The sequence below is a fragment of the Lepidochelys kempii genome, chromosome 2, assembly GCF_965140285.1.
Source record: "Lepidochelys kempii isolate rLepKem1 chromosome 2, rLepKem1.hap1, whole genome shotgun sequence".
In the NCBI taxonomy this organism is placed as follows: domain Eukaryota; kingdom Metazoa; phylum Chordata; order Testudines; family Cheloniidae; genus Lepidochelys; species Lepidochelys kempii.
This window is the reverse complement of record NC_136381.1, coordinates 204,777,938-204,801,647: the sequence shown is the minus strand read 5'-3', so window position 1 is coordinate 204,801,647 and position 23,710 is coordinate 204,777,938. Positions and strand designations below refer to the sequence as shown.

At 41.5% G+C, this 23,710-nt stretch overlaps 2 protein-coding genes across 3 annotated transcripts in view; both read left to right on the top strand.

Moving 5' to 3' along the window:
• The window catches only part of PLCL2 (phospholipase C like 2), a 189,622-nt gene that overhangs the window by 2,320 nt on the left and 163,592 nt on the right, over positions 1-23,710 (top strand). The gene's annotated exons all lie outside the window — the stretch shown is intronic.
• LOC140906031 (uncharacterized) lies at positions 16,566-18,898 on the top strand. The gene is made up of 2 exons (XM_073329525.1): positions 16,566-17,356; positions 17,749-18,898. The coding sequence occupies exons 1-2, from the start codon at positions 16,738-16,740 to the stop codon at positions 17,832-17,834; spliced, it is 705 nt and encodes a 234-aa protein (XP_073185626.1). The 5' UTR covers positions 16,566-16,737; the 3' UTR covers positions 17,835-18,898.

Here is a 23,710-nt window from a genome sequence, read left to right as displayed (position 1 = left end):
AGGTGAATTTCACAGACCGAAATAAATAACTCTTTTTTATCTTCCTGTTACATTATTGCATGTGTCCAAAAATTGTGTGTGCTGAAATGAGAATATGTATTTTTGCTAGATGGACAATAGTGAGGTATATCAGGAAAAGTTAGCCCAGTGGTGTGTATCAAGTTGTGCTATATGAGACTGCAGGACCTTGGTTTGAGAGCCAAGGAGAGGACAAGGACAGCCAGTGGTGGGACGCGGCTGACAGCAGCGTACCCACCCTTCCTGTCAGAGTGATGACGCTGGGTGTGGTGGAACAATAAACAAGAGGCAGTTGAACATTGTGTTTTCATAATTTAATATCCATAAGATATTACTCTTTAATATTCATTAGACCTGCCAAAAATCTTTTGATACAAGATCAGTGTTAATTTCTACCCTTGTTGTCATCCTCTCTGGTAGTCCAAAAAAAGATAGTGCTGTGTGCTCTATGTAACACGTGGTTGTGATATTAATTTTCAGTGTATCCTCTTTTATACAGCAAGCTTATATGTTTGTAAGGTCTAAACAAGTATACAAAGTTTCAAGGTACAATATAATAAAACTAAAGAGCACAAATGTGGAAATATTAAAGTGATCTTTTCACGTATAGTATTGTCTCTTAAACACACACATCATCTTTAACTCTAAAGGTCTTCTATTTCTCTAGAAATTTCTTAAGCAATGATGTCTGAAAGTTGCTAATTAATAATTCTCAATTTTATAAATTTGAACACTGATGTATTTTATCTTCGTACTGATTAATATTTTACTTTGTAGTTTAGATAAGTAGGATGAAAAATTCCAGTGAACACCAATAATTTTTGAAATCATTTTGGCCATATTTCTTTTAGACTTGGGTACCTTAAATTAGGTACCTAACTGAAAATGGCTTGACTTCCAGAGTTGCTGAGTGTCCTTCCTCCCATTGACTTCTATAGAATTCAAAGGTGCTTTGAAAATCCTGTAGATGCTTACCTTTAGGACCAGTCTGACAATTTAAGTAGCAATATTTAGTTTTATCTTAACATTCCACATCTGACACTTGTGCACCTAGTACTCCATAGCATAAATCAAGATACACGTCTTTTCACTGTCAGAATCTAGTTTATAAAACTTTTTTTTGGAATTTAAGTGGTTTATTTTTATATGATGGGCTAAACTCTACCCTTTCCAATGAAAATGGGTGTTAATATGAAATCTCATCGAAACTCCTGTGTGCTACAAGAAGTGCAGTTTTCTTACCCTTTACAATCTGTTTGAATCACGGAACTATGTTAGTGGATCTGGCGGGTAGTGAAGACATACCCTAAGAATGGTAGTAGTAATTAGATGTAAACTGATGTAACACCTGGTCAGTGTTTCAAGACACCTTGTTTTGCATGCTAAATATTGTCTGGGCTCCTGAGTTATAAACAACAAATTGTTTGCAGTGTTGTTGTAGCTGTGTTGGTCCCAGAATATGAGAGAGACAACAGCAAATTTATATTAAAACAATAGTCTCAGTTAATATTATATTCTTTGGAAGTGCACGTGTATAGGAAAATCAGGATCCCAAAAAATATTTTACTCCAAAAGACTGCATGGTAGTGATTTACGATCCTTTCTTTGAACCTTCATTGGTAATAGGTAGGCACACAAGTGCACCCCACTTCCATTAATCCCATATCTCTGAACTGTTTTTGCATTTTCTTATCTTCCATCTTTCCCGTTTGTTTTGTGTTTTTCCACCTTTCTGTATTTAATAATTTTTTGCTCTTGGTTTTTCTTTTTGTACCCGTTTCACTGTTGGCTCTTCTTTCTCCCTCATGGGATAGCTGTTTGCTTCTTGGGTCTGAAGTATTCATAGAAGCTTGATGTGCTCAAGTGGCTGAGCTAACGTTTACAGAAAAACAGAAGATGACCTTGAAGTGAGGGCTGCTGCTTGAGCTTCCAGCCCTGAGCATGGGAGTGGTACCCATGGCCAAGTGTATTAAAGGATGGTGCGGGAACAAGTAAAGATGGATTGTGTTCAGTGAAGTGTGCTGCTTTACTTGCATATATTGGAGCAGATATGGGCCTTGAGTGGATTGGTGTTCATGAAGCTATTCTCTCCTCTACTGTTCCTTTCCTCTGTACCGTGCCATCCTCCCAGGATGTGGGAAATGTTATACTAGAGATTATTCCAGGAAATGTCACTGTACCTTGTTTGTGTGTCTTGCAGGAGTGTCCTGTAGTTTAGATATCCAACTCCTGAACTTCAGTGGTTTACTAGTGCATGATGGGAGAATGAAAAATGTTAGCAATATTCCAGAATACTCAGCTTGGTATTACTACTAGCTAAGGTTTCCTATATAATTGCCTTTAATATAAGAATTCCTTAGTACAGTATAAAATTTCTATTCCTGTTGCAGGTGAAGTTGCCCTCGCTCTATGATCTTTTCCCTTTCATTACTTTAATCTACAGCTGGCTAATTTTTATAGCTCAATAGGCTTGTAACTAGGCAGTTGGAATGTAGCTCCCTCAATCAAGCTGCTCCTGGGCCAGACTTTTTCAGGTTTCTGCCTTTCTCCTAGCCAGTATATGGTGTCTCATCGATCAGGATTGTCAGATAATACAAGTAAATCTCTCGCCTGAAGACCTAGAAGCTGCTTCATAATTTTCTGAGGTTCCCTATGTGGGTCTGTCTGTCTGTACTCTTATTTCCAGTAAACCCAGTAAGCTATGGGAAAGGATGAACAGCAGGAGTATTATTTCTGTTCATGTGCCTTCTCTTCCCCTTCAGTTCAATGATAGGGCATAATTCCTATCACTAAATTATAAAAGTGGCAACGAGCATATAACTTTTTTGTTAGACTCTCCATGAAGTTGTATTTATAGCCCACAGGAGTTTCAACATGTTGCATATGTCAGTGATGTGAAAGGCATGTCACTACTTGCTAGCAATGAAGTGACCAGGACACCTCAACATCATTGTTAATTTGTGTTGTGCCTCTCAATTGACAAGACATGCCTTGCTTCTTTCCTGAGATACATGCTACAAAATGATTTAACTTCCTCTCATAATTTGTTAAACATTTATTTATTTTTAACTTGTTTCAATCTATAAGAAGTACTTAATCAGAACATTGAGACGTGCAATATTTTAAAAAACAAACAGCTTTACTAATTGGCACAAAGCTAGCAAGACAGCAGTTAAAGAGAAGCTCTGTGTATCTCTGCCAGGGTCTCTAAACATATTAACAAAATAGTGTGCTGAGTGGCATCGGTCTGTTGATGGATTTAAAAGAATCAGCATGGATACTTTTTTCTCAACTGCCAGGATGAGGAGAAGGTCCAACAAGTACACAGTTATTTTTGTACCATAGCTAGGTCTAAAATGAGACTAGAATTCCCCCCCAGGAAATTTGAGGACTTAATGTATTGTATAAATTCATAATATCAATGAGGAGTCCGGTGGCACCTGAAAAACTAACAGATTTATTTGGGCATAAGCTTTCGTGGGAAAAAAACACTTCTTCAGATGCAAGGAGTGAAAATTACAGATGCAGGCATAAATATACTGACACATGAAGAGAAAGGAGTTACACTACAAGTGGAGAACCAGTGTTGACAGGGCCAATTCAGTCAGGGTGGGTGTGGTCCACTCCCAATATTTGATGAGGAGGTGTCAGTATCAAGAGAGAGCAAATTGCTTTTGTAGTAAGCCAGCCACTGCCAGTCCCTATTCAAGCCCAAATTAATGATATTAAATTTACAAATGAATTGTTGCTCTGCAGTTTCTCTTTGAAGTCTGTTTTTGAAGGGATTTTTTGTTGAAGTATGGCTACTTTTAAATCTGTTATAGAATGTCGAGGGAGTTTGAAAGTGTTCTACTGGCTTTTGTATGTTACCATTCCTGATGTCTGATTTGTGTCCATTTATTCTTTTATGTAGAGGCTGTCCGGTTTGGCCAGTGTACATGGCAGAGGGGCATTGCTGGTACATGATGGCATATATCACATTAGTAGATGTGGAAGTGAATGAGCCTCTGATAGTTCACAATAACCTTTTCCAGAAATGAAGGCTTGAGATAAGGCAAGATTGTAATTTCCTGACTAAGGGCCTACCACAGAGGTGGGCAGACTATGGCCCGTGGGCCACATCTAGCCTGTGGGACTGTTCTGCCCGGCCTCTGAGCTCCCAGTCAGCGTGGCTAGCCCCTGGCTCCTCCCCTGCTGTCCTCCCTCTCCTGCAGCTATGCCGCCGCGTGGGCAGCACTCCTGCCGCTCCTGTTGGGCAATGTGGGCAGCGGGGCTGTCTCTGGCGGGGCTGTGTGCTCCTGCTGCTCTGAGCGGCATGGTAAGGGGACGGGGAGTGAGAAGGGGATTGGATAAGGGGCAGGGGATCCCAGGGGCAGTCAGGGGACAGGGAGCAGAGGACGGTTGGATAGGGGGTGGGGTCCTGGGTTTGGGGGGTGGGGTCTCGGGAGGGGATGGTCAGGGGACAAGGGGCAGGGTGGGCTGGATGGGTCAGAGGTTCAGAGGGTGGTAGTCAGGAGGCAGGAAATGGGAGGGGGCAGATAGGGGGACGGGGCCATCTGTTTGGGGAGGCACAGCCTTCCCTACCCAGCCCTCCATACAGTTTTGCAACGCTGTTGTGGTCCGCAGGGCAAAAAGTTTGCCCACCCCTGGCCTAGCATCTTTTTAATGAGCTATTGTTGGCAGCCTGTAATAGGTGTTGACTCCCCCTCCCCCCCAGTAATGGACTCTGTCTCTCTGTTAGATTTTACAACTAATGTAGGTGATAGCCCAAAATTCTTCAAGTAGTTCTGGAGCCTCAATGAGCATAATTGGCTGAAACTCAAGGAAAGAAACTGGCCACTTCTCCTTCTCTTCCCTGACATAGAATTTAGCCCATGGACACAGCCATTCCAGTCCAGATTAAATCATTCTTTTCTTTGAGGTAAATTGAAAATTCCTCAAGCAATAGATACTGGACAGTGTCTGAACAGAAGCAGCCAAATTCATTAAACTGTCTGCTACCTGGAGCAATTTCATTTACTATGATGATGCAGATGCTGTGGTGGAGGAAAAGAGAACCTTCTTTGTTTCAATCACATCTTCAGTATAGGACTTTAAAATTTATGCTATGATCGATCTAGTTTGGAATATGATTTCTGCCACCTGTACTCTGACCTCCTCTCTAATAGTTTCATTTGATACAGAGAATCAGTATATCAGTGTGACACAAGAGACCAGCAGGAGGGGACATTTAGGAGCTATCCTCTCTATAATAGAGGACAATAGATTGTTATGTTGTCTGACACATACTTTTCTTAAAACAATGAAGAAAAAATTCAACCTGTTGTTCTTCCCAGACAACTGAAATTTCAAAACAAGACATCAAATGAATCTTCAGACACATCTTGACTTATTTATGCCAAAAGTTTAACTTCTGAAATTTGGAAGCTAGTCTCAGGAGTTGATCTGTAAACTTTTGAAAATTAATGCATTGCATTGGAGTTTAGTCAATCAATAGGTGTGAAATTGCATGTAATTATAGGCAGGGCTGGTAGTGCCACCTATTTTTAAGATTACCCAACACTTCCTATCATAAGACCCTGTTTACAGTTGCTTGTAATTTACCAAGTTTTAACACTTTGGGCTGAAATTTTCCATGCCAGGTGTCTGCCTCAGGCTGAATTATTTTTCGAAAATTTTAGCCAAACTGATTCAGCCATTTCTGAAAACAAAGGCTGGGGAAAATATGTTACTTTGCCCAAGTTTAAAAAAAATAGGTGACGATATTGTTAAACAGCTCTTACACCCACATGCTTCGGAGAAGGACCTTGTAATTTGGCAAAGGGGGTGACTTTTGTTTCAGGAATGTGTCTTTTGAAGTTCACACATGCTCAGTAGAAACATCTTCAATTTTAACAGCTAACATCTCCTGTCCTCACTGAGCATGCCCAGGCTTCTCCACAGCTTCTACATATGACTGGAATGTGGCATCCCTGCAGAGCACCAGAACAAAGATTGAGCATGTTCCAGCCAACCTAGAATTACAGGACTTTACCTATACTAGCTGCACCCAGCTGGGAACTGGAATTGAGAGCAGGGAGCTTCTCTCTCCTGTGCTCTCAGTGACCCTCCCGCTGGTGCCCAGGCAGCAAGGAGTAGGAAGTTCTCTGATTCAAAAGCAGAGGAGACTTTTTTTTCAAAAAGTGGTGGAACATTTCTGGACACTTTGTAAAATTCTTTTACCTAGTGCCTGACAGGATCATAATAAGGAAAGTGCAGGCCCGCTGTGTAGCCAGCATGCTTTGTTTGCCAGTCTTCAAGGTAGCAATGTTTTAACAGTACTTAAACAAAATTATGGGAAGAGAGCTTTTTAAAATTAATCATTGTTTTAACATTCATTGTTTAGTCTGTATAAAAGTATATTGTTATAACAAATGACAGGAATTCTTTCAGTTGACTGCCAGAATCTTTGTTTAGACTCGTCTCTGCCTACTAGTTGCTTTTGCTATTTTCAGTAAAGGCACTTGTTTACATGAGTTAACTGACACTCAGTAAACAGAAAAAAATAAAAGATTGTTTGTTTCCAAAATTATGGAAGCTTAAAAAATCTGTTGGAGGAAAATAAAGTTGGAGGTGGGATCCAACATACTGTGCTTTGCCAGTTATTGTAAAAAAACAAAACAGAACATTTAAATGTGTATTTGACTTGTTTGTTTGTTTGTTTTAGCCATGTTGGTCCCAGGAGTTCAACTTCTGTGTTGCTGAAATAACATTTAAAGCCACTGAAACTAGTTCTGTATCTATGCATGCTAAGTACAAAGCATTTTATGTAACATAAGGCAGTAAGAATGCTGTATAATATTCACTTCAGGAAATACCTTGGATCAAGAGAAATTATTTTGTCATTCATAAGGAGCAACTTCTAAACTCATTTTTGTTATGCACCCACACTGGAGTGTTTTAAGAGATGTATCCAGTGGAAACCTAGGATTTTAAGTATAAACTCATGAAATGCAGGAGATGAGAATGTGGTTATTCATTGAACATTACTACCATGTAGTGGAAAGAGGCAGACCATTACCTTAAATAACTTGTGTTCACATATTGCCACTTCCCAAAGAATCCTCAAAACGTTTTACAGTATGTGCAACACCATTGAAAAGCAACCTTTTTCAGGGGTGGAGGGAGCATGCAGACAACCAGTATGCAGGAATTATGCTCCAGTAAATTTGTTAGTCTCTAAGGTGCCACAAGTACTCCTTTTCTTTTTACGGATACAGACTAACACGGCTGCTACTCTGAAACAATGGCCAGTGGGTAGTATTTGGCCAAAGAGAGAGATAGATATAGGCTGTCCTAAATGCCTACAAAAATACCATGAGAGCTTGAATTTCCTTTTTTCTATAAGATCTCATCAAACATATCCTTGGATTGCTGTGTAGCCAGTATCTATGGCTTTCTAAGGCTCTGTGTGGCCTCAAAGACTGCAGACATTGAGAACTGAGCTGAGTGTGTTTCTCAGATGACTGCTAGATTAATTACTGGTAATTTCTTGTCTCTTGTCTTTCTGAGATTCTCTTATAATTGTATCTTGTTACTTTTTCCCTCGTGGTTTCCCCACCTCTCCTTTCCCTCCTCCTATTGTCGTAGATACATCATTACACTCCACAGCTATTGCTTGGGGAGGGTAGGTAGTTTCTAAATCTGCTTGCGCCTTTTTGAGTTTACTTAATCTAAAGTGATGTGTATTGCATGCTTGTTGCTTCAGCAGCAAAAGGCCAGAGTTTGCTTTAGAATTTAGGGTGGTAGATTGCATTATACCATCAGTAAGTCACTGGGGTGAACATAAGAATGGCCATACTGGGTCAGACTAAAGGTCCATCTTCCAACAGTGGCTAATGCCAAGTGTCCCAGAGGGTATGAACAGAAGAGGTAATCATCAAGTGATCCATTCCCCATTACTCATTCCCAGCTTCTGGCAAACAGAGGCCAGGGACACCATCATAGGTGCTATTTAAGATATTGGCTATGAGAGAATGCTGTGAATGCCTTTCAAATAATACTTTTAAACTCTTCTCCTTGAAGAAACATGTGCTCTGATTGGTTTTTATTTTTATTTTTGCTTGGCATTACTGTGTTTGCTGGGATCTGGAAGCTTCATTTGAAATGGTTTGTAACATACTATAAATATGTTTCTCTTACAGGCTAGTGATATGAAACCGTGTTGATTTAATACATTTAGCTTCTAGCTATGGTTGAATACATTTATTTGCATATCAGCAGAATAGAGTAGAAAAAATTACATTATGTAAGGCTGCAGAGTAAGGTTAAAAAAAGTGTAGCATCTCAGAATAGGCTTCTAAATGAAAGATAGAATGTGTGTGTAAATAAAATATCCTTTATTTTGAGAGGATTTTGGACTTGCTAGTGGTGTAATTTATAATAGCTACCGTACAGGAGACAAGTCCTTTGGAGCAAATTCTGGGGTGCTCTACATGTTCAGGAAGGGACACGCTCCTCTGTAGGTGATGGGGGCTCCCTTTTTTATACAGTGCCTCTTGCTAGCCAGTTATTGTGTATGTGCGAGAAATGAAATTCTGTGCTTTTTTTCCTATATTTTCGGGTCTCCCACCTCAGACTGATAGATTGTAATTTATATCATGAAAGTAGCAGACAGTGGCTCCAGTAGAATGAACTAAAAAATTGAGGCTGGAGACTACATGTACGTGGATCTAAGATTGAAAAATAAAATTATTACTGTCCCCTGCCCAGAAGGGATCAGCAGTGAAACACTTAACAGTATTGAAAGGTGTTTTTTTTGACTGGGAATTAGGATGTCTTGAGTTCAAATCCCAGTTTTCGGCAAGTCTTCTGAACTCCTGCCTCTGTTTTCCCACCTATAAAATAATGATAAAAAGGACCGGCGTATCTCATGGGGTTGACATGAGAATTAATTTGTTTGAAAAGTACTTTGGATATGAAAAGCTGTATAGATATGTGTATAAATACTAAGTATTTACACTGTCATCCTTAGGCACTGTTAGGGGGCTTATTCCTTCACCCACTTACTTCCCTAGTCCTTCTCGCATGAACAGAGAGCAACAATACCCAAAGTCCAAAGGTGCAAACAATTCGATGTTTATTGGGGTGAACTTCCAGCAAGCATGATTCCAGTTTCCTTCCTTAGTATCCTCCTTCCCAGCTCTGACACCACAGAGCCTTACACCTGTGTCCCTGTTCCCATTCCTACCCTTAGTCAAACATGATTCCAACTTCCTTACTCCCATTCCCTGTTCCCATTTCCCCCTTTAGCAAAACATGATTCCAATTTTCTTACCCCCATTCCCTGTTCCCATCTCCCCCTTTAGCAAAACATGATTCCAATTTTCTTACCCCCATTCCCTGTTCCCATCTCACACACCCACATGCCCACCCCCACCCACACCCCCACCCCAGTCACTTCCTCATTGACTACAGATTATATAGTAAAACTTGAGTTCTGCTTAGCTATACCTTAACCAATCATTTTCCTGAAATTTAACTAACCAATCCTAACATATTGTAACATGATTATGTAACCAATTATATCCCACCACCTCAATTAGTTTACACCCAGCAAAATTAATTATACAGCAGACAGGAACAATCACAGAACCAGACAGAGATTATACAGACAAACAACAGCAAAGTGGGAACTATAATGACAAAACAATACAGAAGTGAGGATTTCACATCCCAGCTATTGATAAGTGAGTTCTTGCCAGACAGGATGCTATCAAACTAAGTTTCCTTTTACATTTTCTAGGCACTTCCCTTTCTCTGGAGGTGATAGGAATACAATCCTGTCCTGATAGTGCCTAACAGCCCAATAGCACCTTATTTCAATGTGACTAGTTTGGAATGTGAGGATGTGACCGTTCGCTTCCCAGCTTATGGCTGCCTCTGCTGCTTAGCCAAAGGCCTTAGCCTAAGAACAGGGCCTCAGACTGTCACAGTAAGAGAAGGCCCTTACACCAGCAGACAGTGATTTTGATTCTTTTTATACCTCTATCACTAGCCAAGTGATAAGAATACACCTAAATTCTTAGAGTACAGGCCTGTGCAGACAGGCCTGAATATCTATATCCTAACAGGCACCATTGAAATACAGTAACTCCTCGCTTAACATTGTAGTTATATTCCTGAAGAATGCTACTTTAAGTGAAACGATGTTAAAGTGAATCCAATTTCCCCATAAGAATTAATGTAAATAGGGGGGTTAGGTTCCAGGGAAATAAATAAATATAAACAAACAATTTAATACTGTACACATCAATGACAATTGTGAAGGTTGGTTGAGGTGGTGGAGTCAGAGGGTGGGATATTTCCCAGGGAATGCCTTGCTGCTAAATGATGAACTAGCACTCAGCTGAGCCCTCAAGGGTTAACAGATTGTTGTTAATGTAGCCTCAATCTCTACAAGACAGCACAAATGGAGGGAGGAGACACAACAGATGCATGGCAGTGGCTGCAAACATTCCCTGCAAAACTGAATGTGATGATGAACCCACACTATCCCACTGGAGCGCACCACTTCCTTCACTTTCCAAAGTGCCAGGGGTGTGTGCATGTATGTGTGAGACAGAGACTCTCTCTCTCTCTCTCTCTCTCTCTCTCTCTCTCACACACACACACAGTGTGTGTAAGTGAGTGAGGGAGAGAGAGAGATGCACATTGCCCCTTAAGGTATGATGACCACACTCTAAGTACACTACCTTTTTAAGTAGATCAGCAAGTTGAGACAGCAGCTGCTGCCAGCAAGCTCCCTCCATCCTGAACCCTGTTGTGTTCCCCCCTGCTCTGTGGAGATGGGGTACAGGAGCTGGGGGGAGGGGGACTCCCGGACATCAGCACCCTCTTTCCCCACACACAGCAAGCAGGAGGCTCCCGGGAGCAGCTCCAAGGCAGAGGGCAGGAGCAGCACAGGGTAGTGAGGGGGAGGAACACCTGAACTGCCTGGCAATTGATAGCCTGCTGGGCAGCTGCCGCACGGGGAGCTTAGGGGAGCTGATAGGGGGCCTGCTGGCCCACCCTGGTTCCAAGCCCCCACCAGCTAGCTCCAACGGGCTGCTCTTCCTGCCAAACAGCGTTATAAGGGAGCATTGCTCAACTTTAAACGAGCATGTTTTCTAATAGATCATAGGGGAAAGAACCACTAAAACTCTCTTTGGAGAAAGGGGGTGTTTTGAACCAACAGTGATGCTATTGTCCCTGTCATTGCCTTTCCGCTTTTCCCCCTTTCACTCCTTGTGGAGGAGGAGAGTGCAGTGAAGCTTCCTTTGGGTCCCAGCACTTGGGGAAAAAGGCTTCATGCTTATCGGACTTTGAGCTTCTTATTAGCCAAAGCTGATCTGAAAGATGGGGAAGGTAGCAGTGTCTAGGAGCTGTGTCCTAGTGGGAAGCTTAGAGTACCAGTCTTCTACCAGATGATGAGAGGACCATCCTAGGTCTTCCGCAAGGTACTGCCTGCTTGGCTCTCATTAGAGAATCGCCATCTTAACTAGCTAGAGGTCAGTGTCTGATGTCTGGGAAAAACTTAATTTTTTGAGCACTGCTTAAACAAAGAAAACGAATATAAGTGCCCTAACTTTACCACTTAAACTCAGAACCACAAAGGGATAGCCTGTGTACATCATGTAGTATTGGGGCTGTTTTTTTGGGCTTTGTCTCCACTAAAAAAACGTTAATTAACATGTTGGTTGTTACTAGAGTAGACAAGGCAAGTTATAGTTTTAACGTGTGTTTTAAGCTGGTTGACCAGCTTAAACTACAGCTTGTCTTGTTTCCAACAGTAGCAAACTGGAGATTTGGCCTTGGAGCACTGATGTCCAAGGCGATTCTCTTTCTACAGAAGGAACAAACCAGAAACTCCTCAAATGTCTGTGGAAGGAACCTCTTTGTTTTTTTTTCTATAGATCTGAGGGAAGTGACTGTGTGTGTGTGTGCTGGGGGAGTCACCCTATTCTTTCCTCCCTGACTTCAGTAGTTTTTTTAAATTACTCTAGCTTATGTAAGTGCACATAGTCGTCCCTCAGCTACCACAGCAAATACATTCAAAATTATGGGCACCTGCACTCCCAGGATCATGTGGGGTAGAAACTGAAGATAAAAATGACTTCTCTAGTAGTTTAATGGGAGAAACTGATCTAGCAAGACCCAACTTAAGCATAGTTAAAACTCTGCAGAGGTTGAGAAAGAAGAAATGAAGCTCACAGAAACAGAGGAAAAGATTGGTCCTCTTCTGCCATCTTGTCTTGGGGAATCTCTCTTCCGTATATAAATATTTTGGGTCTTTTTTTTTTTTTTCAGTCCCAGAATTACTGCTAAGCTTTATCTAGATTTGGAAAATTAAATAAATGTGTTGGAGCACTTAACTAGGTAGATAACAAGTTTTAGCTATTAAAAAACAGAACAAAAAAAACAACAACAACTAAACACTTTCTACTTGGTCTAGACAAGGCCCTAGAGTCCTTTTGATAATAGAGGAAGAAAAAGCTTATGAAGTATGAATAAATTCAGTAATATTTGTGATATGGTTTGCATTATTTTCTTCCATCCCTTAGCTATATAAAATGTCAGCTGAAAAAGAGAAATTCTGATAATGCCCTTGAGATTGATTGATTCAGCAGTTGCCCAGCATTATTCTACAGGAAAATGTCACTCCCTTTTTGATTAAAAAAATAGATGAATAGAGTTCATGAAAGGTCGTTTTATTATTAATGGCAAGCTGGGCTCTCCACTCAACATCTTGGCATTGAAGTGGGCTCCCTATACAAAGCTGGAACACTTACTGAATTGCAAGTAGAAAAGTCAACTGGCTTCCTATATGAAAGGGAAGTCCAAGGTGCTCCACGGAGTTAGCTTCTTTATGATATGGCCTCAAAGTACACACATTGTGACGCCAGATGTTGTGTCTTGGTATTTGAAAAATGGCAAGCCTCAATGCCAGGAGAATTTCCTTTCTTTAAAGATATCTTCCCTCCCTTCAGATCCCAATTCCTGATCCTCAATTCTCCTGTGCAAGAATGTCTGGAACTCCCAAAGCAAAACATTTCTAGAAGGCTGGAGGTTGGAGCATTCTGACCTTGAAATAATGAGTGGCGCAGCCTACTGGGGCCCTCATCTGTATGTTCCTTTTGCCTCTGCCTGTTGAGGAATTCCTTTTGGTTGTTTCTATGAAAAGCTGCAGCTACTCAGTCTTTTGGCTGTTTCTTGCTTGTTCTTGGTTTCCCTCAAGATTTTTAAGCTTGTTCTTATCAGTATCACTAGCTCTCATCTCTCTTTTAAATATTTTTTTTTAAAAGAAAGATGGGGGGTGTATGGGGGAAATGAATATAAGATAATTGGCTAGATGTTCTTGTGTACCTTTTGCTGCCTTTGGTATTAAATATATTTCCCTACTAATTATACCAGTTTTTTATATTTCTCTATCTGAAAATCAAAATAGGGTCAGCTTTGTATGTACTTGTATGAGACTGTGGGTGAAATCCTGGCTTCATTAAAGTGAATAGAAGTCTTGTGATGTACTGTAGTGGGGACAGGATTTCAACCGGGGTCATCTTAACCACTGCTTTACAGTTTTTTAGGCTTTTCTGAGCTGCTAGTCCCCTGGTCCAGGGAAGAAAGGAGGGCATTTCTAGTCTGCTGGAAATTCATACTAGAGAAAGTGATCTCGAGGTCCGACGACTCTCTGATATAGTAGTCTGTATCAGCAAAGAGAAAGCATCAAAAATTTTCGCCTGTGAGAAGAACCAAATTGGGGCCTGAAAAATTTACCAAATAGTTTCTATAAGGGAGACTAAAATATACAAATGAGAAGTAGCTAGACAAATTTCCAACAAAAGGTTCAAGGTTGATGTCTTGGAGAGAAGCCCAGTCTCGCATCTTAACTGCTGGAAAAGGGGAGGGTATGGGATATCTACCAGGGTGCAGTCCCTGTATTATTTGGGGGCTTCTCCTGTTGTATCTGCCTCTAACCATTAGCTTCAAAATAAGAAACATTCTCCCCAGACTCTGCTGCCATGAAAGGGACCAGTCTCTACTGCTCAGCCTAATAGTCCTCCCCTGCTATATGGAAGTAGCCAAAGAGAACTGCTCTTCTGTCCCTCCCCAGTCTCCATAGTTTGTGTTGTTCACCCTAGTGATTAAGTGCTTGTGAGTGTGCTAAAAATAGATGGGTGACGTGGGCTACCTACCAGAGTGCAAGCCTGCCTGATACCCTGGGTCAGAGTTCGGGAAGCCACTGCGCTTGCCGCGATGTCCACACTGTTGTTTTTAGCATGCTAGCTGGAGCTGAGCTAGTGTCTGCCTATCTAGGCTGAGAGACATGCTCCCAGTAGTAGTGTAGACATAGTCATAATAGCTCTGCCAAGTATTGTCAACATGACATTGTGATTTTTGACAGTTTTACAGCTGCCCTACAGGCTACTCAAAGAAGAGTAGCTGTGAAATTGACCAGGGACTTGTTGTTTTTCTAAGTAGCAGTAAAATTTATGCGCTCAAGCAGAGGCACTGAAACGGTTTGTCCGCAGACTTAAGAAGATAACACCACATGGATTTGCACTGAATTCACATTTGGAAGATTATCTGCTTGCTCATAAGGACTGGAGACTTCTCCCTCCCCCTTCCAAAGCTTTAAGCTTGAACTTTAACTGCAGAAATTCTGAGTTTAGGCCCCTACGCTTGTAGGGAAAACTTCCCACATATCATGGTGAGTGATGTTTTTTGCTGTTTATCACTACTAGTGACTTGTGATTAATACAACATACAAGTTTAGTGCCTTCAACTGCATCACGTGTGCCATACTCACACATCTGCCACATATGCCACATCTAACCCAATGTCCCGTGTTATCTATTCTTTCAGTTTCCCTGCCGTTCTTTTCTTTGCGTGGGTAGGCATGTGAAATTTACTACAATCCTGCTTTTGGAAGCTCTGGAGGGTGAGATTTTAGCATATATAATCTCACTACCTGCCTAGATAGCAGCAAACTGCAAAGAGATGCAAAAAAAGTTAATTAAAATACTCCTGATGGACCCAAGCCTCTAAAGTTTGTTTTCTGAGAGTTTATCAGTTGTCTCAAATCTAAGGGTCTTGAATTGATATAAACTCTGGTTAAAATTATATCCTTACATTCAGTTTTTACTGTATAATTTGCAAACTATCGATATTTGTTGGAAATATTGTAAAATGAATAATTAGTTGCTGAGTTTATTTCAAGCCTTTCCAGTTTCATTGCCTCTTGTGTGCTAAAGAAATTAGATATCAACTTAAATAAAGACATTTTACAGTACTCCACTGCCTGATCTGACCATGACTAAACGCATATTTTCTTTTGCATGGAAATAATATAAACTTGTGGTTTTTTTAAATAACCTCTGTTTTTCGCTAATCTGCATTGGAATAGGATCAATTTAGAATATACATAATATTTCAGAAGCTGTTAAAGTAGTTACTGTATGCTTTAGTACTTATGATTTAATATGATTTGGAAATTCAAAGTTTATGGTGTATTCAGTTATAATGCAATACAGGTCACTAATATATTAAAAGATATTGTATGTAAAAAACACTGTGAAATGAAAATCTGTGTTTGTATATGCAGACTAGAAATCTAGAGTTACAAAATTTAGTTATTGCTTTCTGCTTGGCCCAGAGTGGTTCAAACTTCTTATCTAGTATCACTAATTTCTCTAATGCTTATGGTCATAATTAGTCTCAGTGAAAGGATATCATTTACATTTTAAAGGTGTAGTGAGGATGTTTTAGACCACAGCATATACACTTCTTGCCTCTTAAAAACAAAGTCAATAATCCTGAGATTAAGCCAATACATTTCTTGTCTGTCAGAACAACCACTAAAGATTTTAATGGCATCCAATGTATATATTAAATGTCTCTACAATGGCGAATTAAGACTAAACGGGGCCTGCATACAATCTAACCTAGGGGACCCCCCCCTAAATTTCCCTACAACAAATCAAAACTTCCCATCCCCCCACAAAAGTGCTTATGGCTCAAGTGTTTTTTTAGCTGGTAATAGTGCATAAAGTTTATAGGAATACAGTCTTATAGTCTGAGAAACATACAACAGATAACACGTCCTTCCATAAACTAGAATCTTGCTAATCTGAACAATTTATAATCTTTTTTTTTTTTTTAAAAAAAAGGCAAAAACAACCCCAAAAATAGAGTATCCACACTTCTCAAGAAATATTTGATTTCAGGCACACTGCAGTGTACTAATAATGTATTACTTTTATAAAGTATACTGCAGTACATATATTTTGAAATACTATCAAATAATTAAAAACTAAAACAAACTGTCAGGTGTCCAAATAAGTCTATTTTGTGATATAGTATCCTTTTTTTTAATTGACTATTACAGTTACTTCAAGTGTACCAAATTCAGTCATATGCAATGGGTCTCATAGCCCTGGTCTACACTACGAGTTTAGGTTGAATTTAGCAGCGTTAGGTCGATTTAACCCTGCACCCATCCACACGACGAAGACTGTTATGTAGACTTAAAAGGCACTTAAAATCGATTTCTGTACTCCTCCCTGGCGAGGGATTTAGCGCTAAAATCGACCTCACTTGGCCGAATTTGGGGTAGTGTAGATGCAATTTGACGGTATTGACCTCCGGGAGCTATCCGAGAGTGCTCCATTGTGACCGCTCTGGACAGCACTCTCAACTCAGATGCACTGGTCAGGTAGACAGGAAAAGCCCCGGGAACATTTGAATTTCATTTCCTGTTTGGCCAGTGCGGCGAGCTCATCAGCACAGGTGACCATGGAGTCCCAGAATCGCAAAAGAGCTCCAGCATGGATCGAACGGGAGGTACTGGATCTGATCGCTGTATTGGGAGAAGAATCCGTGCAGGCAGATCTCCGTTCCAAAAGACGAAATGCCAATATATTTGCCAAAATCTCCAAGGGCATGATGAACAGAGGCTACAACAGGGACACACAGCAGTGCTGCTTGAAAGTTAAGGAGCTGAGGCAAGCCTACCAAAAAACAAAGGATGCAAACGGTCACTCCGGGTCAGAGCCCCATACATGCCGCTTCTATGATGAGCTGCATGCAATTCTAGGGGGGGCCCCTTCCACTACCCCACCACTGTTCGTGGACACCTGCAAAGGGGGAGTCTCACGCAACAGGGATGAGGAAGATGATGATGAGGAGCAGGTTGAGGATAGCACACAGCAGGCAAGCGGAGAATCCCCTCTCCCCAGAAGCCAGGAACTGTTCATCACCCTGGAGCCAATACCCTCCCAAGGCGGGCTCCCGGACCATGAAGCTGGAAAAGACATCTCTGGTAAGTGTACCTTTGTAAATATAATACAGGGTTTAAAAGCAAGCGTGTTAATGATTAATTTGCCCTGGAGACTTGGGATGCATTTGTAGCCAGTATAGCTACTGGAAAAGTCTATTAACGTGTCTGAGGATGGAGCGGAAATCCTCCAGGGACATCTCCATGAAGCTCTCCTGGAGGTACTCTAAAAGCATTTGCCACGTGGTTGGGGGAGGCCCGTTGGTGCTGAGCTGTTCGCATTTGGCTGAGAGGGATCTTCCCTAATTCTAACATCGGTGGGTGGGGCAGGGTGAAGCATGTAATGTGAATCGCTTGATTCGGTGTGAAATAGTCTTCCCTTTGTTCTCTAAAATGCATCTTTTTAAATACTGCTCTCCCTTTTTTTCTTCCTGCAGCTGCAAATGTTTCTACGCTCCCCCTATCATCTCCTTCCCAAAGGCTAGCGCAGATTAGAAGGCGAAAAAAAACACGCTCACGATGACATGTTCTCAGAGCTCATGCAGTTCTTCTGCACTGAAAGAGCTCAGCAGAATGCGTGGAGGCAAACAATGGCAGAGTCCAGGAAAGCATTAAATGAATGCAATGAGAGGAGGGAGGAGCATGCTGAAAGGAGGCAGGATGCAATGCTGAGGCTAATGGTGGAGCAAAGTGACATGCTCAGGTGTCTGGTGGAGCTGCAGGAAAGGCAGCAGTAGCACAGACCGCTGCTGCAGCCCCTGTGTAACTGCCTGCCCTCCTCCCCAAGTTCCATGTCCTCCTCACCCAGACGACCAAGAACGCTGGGGGGAGGCTATGGGCACCCAGCCACTTCACCCCAGAGGATTGCCCAAGCAACAGAAAGCTGGCATTCAATAAGTTTTGAAGTGCAGTGTGGCCTTGTCCTTCCCTCCTCCCCTCATCCACCACCCCACCTGGTGCTTCCCTCCTCACCCACCCCTCCCGGGCTGTCTTGCGAGTTTTCCCCCTATTTGTGTGATGAATTAATAAAGAATGCATGATTTTGAAACAATAATGACTTTATTTCCCCTGAAAGCGGTGATTGAAGGGGGGAGGTCGGATGGCTTACAGGGAAGTAGTCAATCAAGGGGGTGGGTTTTCATCAAGGAGAAACAAACAGAACTGTCACACTATAGCCTGGCCAGTCATGAGACTGGTTTTCAAAGCTTCTCTGATGCGCAGGGCACCCAGCTGTGTTCTTCTAATTGCCTTGTTGTCTGGCTGTGCGTAATCAGCCGCCAGGCAATTTGCCTCAACCTCCCACCCCACCATAAACGTCTCCCCCTTACTCTCACAGATATTTTGGAGCACACAGCAATCAGCAATAACAATGGGAATATTGGTTTTGCTGAGGTCTAACCAAGTCACTAAACTGCGCCAGCGAGCTTTTAAATGTCCAAATGCAGATTCGACTATCGTTCTGCACTTGCTCAGCCTATAGTTGAACTGCTCCTTACTACTGTCCAGGGTGCCCTTGTATGGCTTCATGAGCCATGGCATTAAGGAGTAGCCTGGGTCCCCAAGGATAACTATAGGCATTTCAACATCCCCAACAGTAATTTTCTGGTCTGTGAAGTAAGTTCCTTCCTGCAGCTGTTCAAACAGACCAGAGTTCCTGAAGATGCGAGCGTCATGCACCTTTCCCGGACATCCCACATTGATGTCTGTGAAATGTCCCTTGTGATCCACCAGTGCTTGCAGCACCATGGAAAAGTACCCCTTGCGGTTTACGTACTGGCTGCCAAGGTGGTCTGGTCCCAAGGATATGCGTTCCGTCTATCTCCCCACCACAGTTAGGGAACTCCATTGCAGCAAAGCCATTCACTATGACCTGCACGTTTCCCAGAGTCACTACCCTTGATAGCAGCAGCTCAGTGATTGCGTTGGCTACTTGGATCACAGCAGCCCCCACAGTAGATTTGCCCACACCAAATTGATTCCCTACTGACTGATAGTTGTCTGGCGTTGCAAGCTTCCAGAGGGCCATCGCCATTCACTTCTCAGCTGTGAGGGCTGCTCTCATCTTGATATTCTTGTGCTTCAGGGCAGGGGAAAGCAAGTCACAAAGTTCCATGCAAGTGCCCGTACGCATGCGAAAGTTTCGCAGCCACTGGGAATCATCCCAGACCTGCAACACTATGCGGTCCCTCCAGTCTGTGATTGTTTCCCGGGCCCAGAATTGCCGTTCCACGGCATGAATGTGCCCCATTACCAGCATGATGTCCAAATTGTCAGGGCCCGTGCTTTGAGAGAAGTCTGTTTCCTTGTCCTCATCGCTATTGTGATCATGCTGTTGTCGCCTCCTCGCCTGCTTTTGCAGGTTCTGCACATACTGCAGGGTAATGCGCGAAGTGTTTACAATGCTCACAACAGCAGTGGTGAGCTGAGCAGGCTCCATGCTTGCCATGGTACGTCGTCTGCAGGGGAGCAGAGTTGCAGCGGAAGTGGTGGATGACGACGGATGCCACGAGAATAGATATTTATAGAGAACAATGAGTGGACCTGCAAGGTGGATTCATGGCAGCAGGAGAGCAGAGTTGCAGCGGAAGCGGTGGATGACGACGACGGTTAGCAGTCCTACTGCACCATCTGCTGATAGCAGTATGGCGTCTGCATGGAAAAAAGGCACGAAACAATTGTCTGCCGTTGCTTTCATGGAGGGAGGGGCAACTGACGGCATGTACCCCAAACCACCAGCGACAATATTTTTGCCCCAACAGGCATTGGGAGCTTAACCCAGAATTTTAATGAATGGCGGAGACTGTGGAAACTGTGAGATAGCTATCCACAGTGCAATGCTCTGAAAGTCAACGCTAGCCACAGTACTGTGATGCACTCCGCGGACTTAATGCGCTTAGTGTGGACACACACAATCGACTGTATAAAATCGCTTCCTAAAAATTGACTTCTATAAATTTGACCTAATTTCATAGTGTAGACATACCCTTGGTTATTAGTGAAATTCCTGTTATATGAGCCCAGTCTCAAATATTTAAATAAAATTAATATTTCAAAAAAAGGCAAAACTTTACAAGTGCAGGGGAAAAAACAAATAACTTCAATAAGAACGTTCAAAAAAAGGGGTAGGGGGAATGCAAAATACATGTAAAAACACTTATATGGAAATCGATAAGACTGGGTAGTAGGGGAGATAGATACAAGAAGGTGAAATAATTTGGCCAAAGTCACACAACACATCACTGGCAGACTATGGAACAGAATCTCACTCCCTTGACTCCCAGTTCAGTGGCCTGGAATGTGTTTAGAAGGGGATGGGGACAAATATTGTACAAGTATTGCTCCCATTTCCTTGAATCTCAGTTTGACCTGCATGTCAGCAAAGAGTGAGTTATGTCTATTGAGGACTTTTCCAAAAATATATGTATGTATTAATTATGGGAAATTTTAATGCAAAAGTAGGATTGGACTGGAATTCCTGGACTGTAGCAGTAGGCAGATTTGGACTTGTTGAAGAAAATGTGAAAGAGCAGAGGGGCAGAAATTCAGTACCCTAAGTAATAACTTGGTGATAACAAACACACTAATTCAACAAGGAATGCTTCAGAGGAACCACTGACTATCCCCAGATGGGCAAACAAAGAACATGATAGACTTTTTGTATTTGTGAATTGCAGGTGGAAATCAAGTGTGTTATGCAGATCATATATGGACTCAGATAATTTAGTGTAGGCATTAATCAGATTGAGAGCATGGTGAAAGAAATAAGGAATGTTGAAGAGAGATGGAATAGTATAAAAATGGGATCACGAGTCACTGAACAAACGTTGAGCAAAGAAACAAATGTGGATAACTGATGAAGTGCTGCAGTTGAGTGACAAGTGTAAGTAGCTAAAGGAGAATAAAAGGGAAGACGCAAATGTAAGAGGCTTAGTACAATACATTGACTAAAGAGATAAAGCAAAGTGAAGAGAGACAAACAGCTGGATAAGTGAACAGTGTAAAGAAGCAGAAGAATATGCAGCAAGAATGCAGCATGGGGTTGTATTGTAATAGAAGAACTGGGAGATGTGAATTGAAGATGGTGGTGGTGAAAGGCAAGAATGGACAAATAATTGAGGATGAACAAATAAAGAATAAGTGATGGAAAGAATATTTAGAGCTGCAAAACATACAGAACACAGCAGATGCTGGAAAGCTTAGAGGAAGTAAAAATCTCAATAGAAAGTTTTGAAAAAGGAAAAGGTGCTAGGAAGTGACAACATAACCACAGAGCTGTTGCAAGCAGGCAAGAAACACATCGTAAAGACAATGCACAATCTATTCAACAAGGTTTACAAGCAAGAACAAGTGCTGAGCAAGTGGGGGAAAGTGATAATAGTACCAATCTATAGAAAGGGTGAAAATAGTAAGTGCAAGAACTACAGAGGAATCAGCTTATTGATTGTGCTGGGAAAAATATTCACTAGAATTGCAGAGGGGAATGAAGTGGTATATGGAAGTGGTGCTTGCAGAGGAACAGGCTGGATTTAGATCAGGCTGAAATACAATAGATCAGCTATTTGTGATAAGACTGCTTATTGGAGAAATAGATAGAACACAACTCTTAACCACGTTACAAGAACTTTATAGACTTCAACAGGCTTTTGATAACATTTAACAGGAAGGGTTATGGCAAGTCTTGAGAATGTGTGGCATCCAGAAGAAATTTATCAAGCTGATTTAAAAAAAACCAAGAACCCAAAAAACTATAGCAGCTCACTGAGTGTGGTGAGAGTGGACTAGAAGTTGATGGAATGGTTCAGGATGACGGTAGGAGTGAGAGAAGGATGCACACTGTTGCCAGATTTGTTCAGCTTGGTACTGGAAGCAGTAATGGGTACAGCACTGAGAGATGAAAAGAGGAGTTATGTTATGTTGGAGGACAGTGAATAAATTTAAATTGACAGATTATATTGACCTAATAGCATTGACCAAGTAGGATTTATGAGAATAGCGGACAAGATAGACTGGGAAAGCAGAAAATTTGGAGTGACGATCAGCACAGAGAAGACTAAAACTATGGCAGTTGGAAGAGAAGAGGAAGAAGTAAAGATCAAAGTTGGAGACAACCAGAAAAAGTGGAAAAATTTGTGTATCTTGGAGGAATAGTATCGAAGAATGAAAATTGTGAATACGACACACAAGGAAGTATTGGACTAGCCGCTACTGCATTTGGAAAACTCTGAATGATATAGAAGGCTAAAGATATTCTGATAAAAATGAAAGTAAGCGTATGAGACAGTTGTTGTGCTGATACTACTGTACATCTCAGAATGTTGGAGTATGAAGAAAGTCAACAGACTTGAGATACTGACTATTAAAATGAACTGGCTGAGGGGAATGCGGAGTGAGTTGAGATTTCAGAAAATGAAGTGATAAGAAAACAGCTAGGGCAGGAAATAACACTGTTACAGAAGATTCAAGAAAGATGACTGTGGTTTGGATATGTGTTAAGAACAACTCAGAAAGGATGTCATACCTGGCAATACGTACCACAGTGCAAGGGAACTAGAAATAGAGGAAGACCAAAGATGCGTTGGTTAGACTTGGTGAAGAATTACATAGAGCAAAAAGGTTTAGTTATGAACATGGCCATGAATTTGATACAGGACAGAATATGGTAGAAAGTCTTAATTTGGGTCCATTGTTGGTGCTGAGCTGGTAGATGGGAATTGAAGAAGAAAGAGAATATGTAGAGTCAAATCCCAGGGCCATTGTATTCAAAATCCTGAATATAGGTGTTAGTAATAACTTCCAGTAAGTTTCAAAGAGTGAGTACCACACAGTTGCTTAGTAAACAAACATTTATATTTAATACACAATTTGATAAGAGTATTTGAAATATTTCTTAATTTCTAAAACAAACTGTAGGTAGTAAATCTGCTAGTGTTTCTTGCTAGGCCATCTTTCACAAACTGTTGCTGTTGTTATAAATGCGCATGGAATTAAAGTTTGGTTTTTATCATTTGTATTACAATATAAAGCTTTCTGCATAAAATTTTACACTTGAGCCCACAGAAACAAATTCTTGGCCCTCTGATTTCCTTTCAAAAGTGATTTCTCAGTCTATAGTGTGACCTAAGGTGTAGTGTGTGTATCACCTGGATGTCTTCGGATCTTGAAAAAGGAAACCGCAGGCCTCGGCACAAAATCCAAATGCTTTTGTTTTGTCAATAAATAATGATTCCTTCTAGCTGGCAGCATTTAGTCCTTTGGTTAATAGGTGACTTGCTCTTCTCAATATGTGGTCAGATAGGAAATCTGTAGCATGTATCCAAAATGTTACAGGTGTTGAGACCCAGCCCAACAGCCAATACTTCTCCTGATCTTACACTGAGGAGCTGAATTCTGTATTCTGGG

Bases quoted from the DNA above. Each gene is read 5' to 3' on its own strand.
- LOC140906031 (XM_073329525.1), top strand. From the start codon at position 16,738: ATGCACTGGTCAGGTAGACAGGAAAAGCCCCGGGAACATTTGAATTTC. The intron at 17,357-17,748 runs GTAAGTGTACCT...TTCTTCCTGCAG, and splicing joins AGCTGGAAAAGACATCTCTG to CTGCAAATGTTTCTACGCTC.